Source organism: Alnus glutinosa, chromosome 1 (assembly GCF_958979055.1).
Source record: "Alnus glutinosa chromosome 1, dhAlnGlut1.1, whole genome shotgun sequence".
In the NCBI taxonomy this organism is placed as follows: Eukaryota; Viridiplantae; Streptophyta; class Magnoliopsida; order Fagales; family Betulaceae; genus Alnus; species Alnus glutinosa.
The window spans coordinates 46,783,489-46,788,437 of NC_084886.1; the positions used below are offsets into that span (position 1 = coordinate 46,783,489).

General features: G+C 32.8%; 1 protein-coding gene across 1 annotated transcript; it reads left to right on the forward strand.

Annotated features, from left to right (window-relative positions):
* The first annotated feature begins 3,186 nt into the window (after positions 1 to 3,186).
* On the forward strand, positions 3,187 to 4,656 carry LOC133853751 (FCS-Like Zinc finger 5-like). The gene is made up of 2 exons (XM_062289771.1): positions 3,187 to 3,758; positions 4,215 to 4,656. Exons 1-2 carry the CDS (start codon positions 3,202 to 3,204, stop codon positions 4,378 to 4,380), a joined length of 723 nt encoding a protein of 240 aa, XP_062145755.1. The 5' UTR covers positions 3,187 to 3,201; the 3' UTR covers positions 4,381 to 4,656.
* The last annotated feature ends 293 nt before the right edge of the window (positions 4,657 to 4,949 follow it).

A 4,949-nucleotide genomic window follows, 5' to 3' on the forward strand; every position in this document is an offset into this window, starting at 1 on the left:
CGTTGAAATCTAAGTGGCGACAACCGACAAGGGACCACCACTTTTTCCCAATCAATGTCTACATATATGATAATTAAAGACATTTACTTTAAAAAATTAAAATAAAAATAAAAAATCTAGAGAAACTATAGGCCCCTTTGGTTTTTGATACGGCTTTTTTCACGTTAATAGAAACGGAAAATGGTGTAAATATGTGTTATCAAATACAAACGCAGTTTGAGAACGCTTTTTAGAAAGAAAATATATATATATATATATATATATATATAAGACTGAATTGTAAAGAATTTTCCTAAAGCCTAATTTGTGAAAAAAATGTAGCTTTTTAGAAAAGTATTTTATTTATTTTTAATAAAAAAGTAAAGCATTAACAAACATCTCCAAATACAAAACACTTTAAATTTTTATTCCAATTTACTACCTGTGCCAGTTGCAAACAAATTATTACTACGAGTGTTATTGCATTAAAATGGATTATGGGAGGGAATTCACTTTCTAGTCCGTTTAATTTCAAAATCATGACCAAAAGTAAATCTTTTTCCATTTCAAGAATCCTGAGTTTCACTCTTACATTTTTTTTTTTTTAACGAAAGATAGAAGTATTTCATTGGTCAAAGATTACGAGTATTAAACTCTGCAAAATTATAGCCACATGCTATGAGGTTACATAGTTATAGATAGAAATAATATTCTTACAATAAAATGATATCTATGACTTTTACCTTCCACTAACCCATATACAAAAATAGTTAAAGGGCAGATCTGTTTCAAGCAGACTAGATCTAAGACAAGAGTAGCTAAATATCCTAAAAAAAAATTATTTAAACTGACCGTATGAGATAACACTTCGCACCGAATTATCCAGGTCGTGAGAGATAACTTTCATACCTGACTAACCTTTATGCCAGATCACCAATGATGACAGATCTAAAGAGAGTAAAACTTTTATTCAAAGCAAAAACACAATCAGCAAACAGCAGTAGCGACCAATGATGATACGAATGACACAACATGAAAGTAGATGGACGAATGCATGACAGAAATGTCAAAATTACTGATCTAGTCAAAAAACACCTAAAAAGAAAAAAGAATCAAAATAAAAGTGGAATGATAGAAGCGATGAGTAACAAGAAAAAGGGAGGGACATTAATGACTAGCTAGCTTGTCCGAAACAATAACATGGTGTATTATCTTTGATGTTTTATATGGTAAGTAATATAATTAATTAATATTGTTTTCTTAGGAAGAAAAATTATTATCAACTTTGGTATTTGAAAATTTCCAAATTGCGAATAGATTAGAGTGCAAGTGGGCAGACCAGGGGGTTGTTGAGACCCAAGCCTCTGAATAATTGATGCACACAGTGGACGCAAGCTATGAGAGAGACTCCTCACAACGGCCAAACCCACCTGTCCTCCTCAACCTTCAATTGAATGGGGTTCAGCTGGTAATGCATTTCATATGAAAATGATTTCTAGACACCGAAGTGATTTTGTACGAGGATCAGCCACCTATTATTATCTACCCATAATTATCTGTTCGAATGGTTAGTAATATCGGTTGATAATAAAAAATAAAAAAAATAAAAAAAAATCTATATAAGACCCGTTGTCCGAAATAAGCGATTGGGTAATTTCAAATTTATTTGAGCAGATAGATCTGATATGTATTTTCCTACGTTAGTTTTTACAATATGGACTATCTCGCATTACCTATCCAAATTGCTAACAATTCGAACAAATGATTGTGGGTGAATACGGTTACTACCTTACTCCTAACCTAGTGGCGGTAGTTTACTACATATTAAGTTTTGTAGGATTTTTGGGTATAATTCTTAAAATTTAAGTAATTATTTTTAAATTAAATAGTTTGAATTTTATCGTGTTCGATCACATTTATTATTATTTTTTTAGGATGCCATGAACTGAAGAGAAATTAAATATTTTTTAATTGTGATAAAATATTAAGATAACAAAATATGAATCACTCGATCTATATTAAGATTTTAGTTAATTTTTCCAGAACTCAATCATAGAGTTTTCTTAAGGAATTAAGGTATCATGATTCGTTTAATTTTAATACTTATCCATAATATACAAGAAAAATATTATTATAAAGATCAATAGTTTGTTTAAATTGTTTTCTTGACTAAAGTGTACGTTAAATTAATCATTGCCCATATTTTATTTATCTCTTTTGTAAATTAATCATTGAATCGGTGAGATCACATTGTTGGTTCCTTGTGGTCCAACATATTCAATGGTAAATTTGTCAATTTATTGTATGGAGATAGACAAAAATTAAACAAAAGATAAAAACCAAATATTTCTCATTACTGAAAGATATATTAAAAGACTATTTGTTGTGGAGAAGGTGGATTTCCAAAATTAAATTTAATTATCTATAAAAAAAAAAAAAAAAAAAATTAATTGACTAATAAAATTATGATCATCCTATTGTTGAACAAATAAATTAAAATTAAGCAAAATGTCAAGTACATCAATTTCTCTTATTGGACATTAATTTAAAGTAAAACAATCAAAACCGATAGAATACTCATTAATCCTACTGTCCATCGTTTCACATAATGTACTTTTGATTCCACAATAACTTTACATCTCTTATATATATATATATTTTTTTTTGTAAATTTTATTTTTAACTCTATCTCTTGATTTATACGACTCACGTTAGACCCCACAAATTTAATAATGAATTTAAAATTTGGTTGTATGTAAATATAGAAGAAATGTAAGTTTATCATTTCTCAATTAAGAATATTACTAAACTTGAAGGTAATTGGTTAAATTAAATTATACATATTTATCGTAATAACTACTTAATTATTATTAATGCTACTCTTTATATTTATTTATTATACTTTTGTTATATTGATTGATATAATATATTTAAAGTGACTTTTTATATAAGTCACTAACAAAAAGAAAAAAAAAAGAAATTATTTAAAACACTCCGTGGTCATATATGTAATAAATAAATATTAAACCTAGTGTTACTCATTAACTTTTGTACTTGGTTTTCTACTAGTAATTAATAAAAACAGAACATTGTCAAACGGATACACAAAAATGCTTTGGATTTGGAACCTTTTCTTGAGTGAGAATGGAGACCCTGGAAGGTATCCAAAGCTCCCATTCACCCACAAAAGTAAAAAGAAAGAAAAATAGAAAAAACAACAAAATGGGAAAGGATGACGTGGAGAGATTTCTCATCGCATGCGAAATTACCCACCGGCTTCAAATCGACGGCCCATATTCACTCCTCGGTTTCTGGCTCCTCTTTTATATATCTTTTCCAAACCGCAGTTGGTCCTTCCACTTTCTCATCCCTGACTCTCGTTTTTCTCAACCTTTAAGAGGAGGCTTGGAGAGTACCAGGCAGGCAGAGAGAGTAGCAGCAGAAGAGAGAAAGATGTTGCTGGGGAAGAGGCCACGCGTCCCAATGAAAAGAACGACGAGCTTGTCGGAGATCACCTTTGATCCTAACACCAACGTCGGCAGTGCTGCGCCACCGTCCGATCTTCAGAACCAGAACCCATTCAGCCGCCGGATACAGCCTGCTGGTGGGGTTGATGGGTTAGATCATCAGCGGTTCCTGGAGGCCACCGTCTCACCCAGAAACCACAGGCGCAGTTCAGCTGATTTTGTCGAGACCACTACCACGACGCCTTACTTCTTAAGGTCTTGCTCCCTCTGCAAGCGCCGCCTGGTCCCTGGTCGTGACATCTACATGTATAGGTAATTCTCTCTCTATTTTATTTGGGTTCTTAGTTTTTGTACCGTTTGTCGTTTTTGTTTTCTTCTTTTTTGTACGTCATATTCTTGAAATTGATTTGTAGAACTCATATAGTTCACAGTTTTTCAATTTGTTTTTCTTTTTTGCTAATTCTATAGAGGAGACACTACTTATTATGTTTTGTATGATAATTTTACTTGAAGACATTCAAATCTAAACTCTTATCTTTTTAATTTTTAGTCTTTTCTAAGCAATCTAAAACTCTTTCACTTGTTCTTTTTCGGTTTTATAATCAGAATTTCTCAAAACGAATGGAAGTCATAACAATCTGGGTTATTTTATGCTAACCAGCGGCTTTGATTATCAATCATGTACTCGGAAATCGTATAGAGCGAGGTTAATTAGTTTATGGCAACCATCAAAGCTTGATAATTAATAATTTCTCTTCTTCTTTGTAGGGGTGACAGTGCTTTCTGCAGTCTAGAGTGCCGGCAGCAACAGATGAACCGAGACGAGAGAATGGAGAACTGTTCATTGGCTTCCAAGAAAGAAGCTTCGGCGTCTTCCACCACCACCGCCCCGCCGCAAGTCCCCACCAAAGGCGAGACTGTAGCCGCCTTGTAGCCCCCCATCGGCCTTTCTCAACCCTTGCCTAACAATTTTATATATGTAAAAGGCTATAGAACTAGAATTATTAATATGTTTTTGGGTTGGAGCATGGGTGCAGATATCTTTTTGTGGTATATGGGGATTGGGGGGCGTCAAGTTTTGGGTTGAAGCTGTTATTTTTGTTTGGATCCAAACGTATACAACCATTAGCCTGTAATTCTTCTTAGTTTCTTCTCCTCCTGCATGTTTTGATTTCGGTATCAATGGTAAAAATTTGCGTATTTGTGATTACGAGTTCGATCGACTAGTACTCTTTCTTTTACGTGAATTTTGGTGAGAAAATCGATGGCTTTGGGTGGGGGCTGGTATTGGTTTCTAACTTCTAAGAGATTCCCATCGTTTTCTCATATGTCACCACCTGGCTTTTGGTTAATTTTATTCATCAGATGCCAATATGGGGAGGTAGAGAAAAACAAACTAGAGAAGAAGAAAATAAATGGTGAATGCCAAAAGTAAATGATGGACCAAATATGTTCAAACTACTCAAATAACTACAAATTCTTTCTGTTCTCTGCATTATTTTT

Bases quoted from the DNA above. Each gene is read 5' to 3' on its own strand.
- LOC133853751 (XM_062289771.1), top strand. From the start codon at position 3,202: ATGGGAAAGGATGACGTGGAGAGATTTCTCATCGCATGCGAAATTACC. The intron at 3,759-4,214 runs GTAATTCTCTCT...TCTTCTTTGTAG, and splicing joins CGTGACATCTACATGTATAG to GGGTGACAGTGCTTTCTGCA.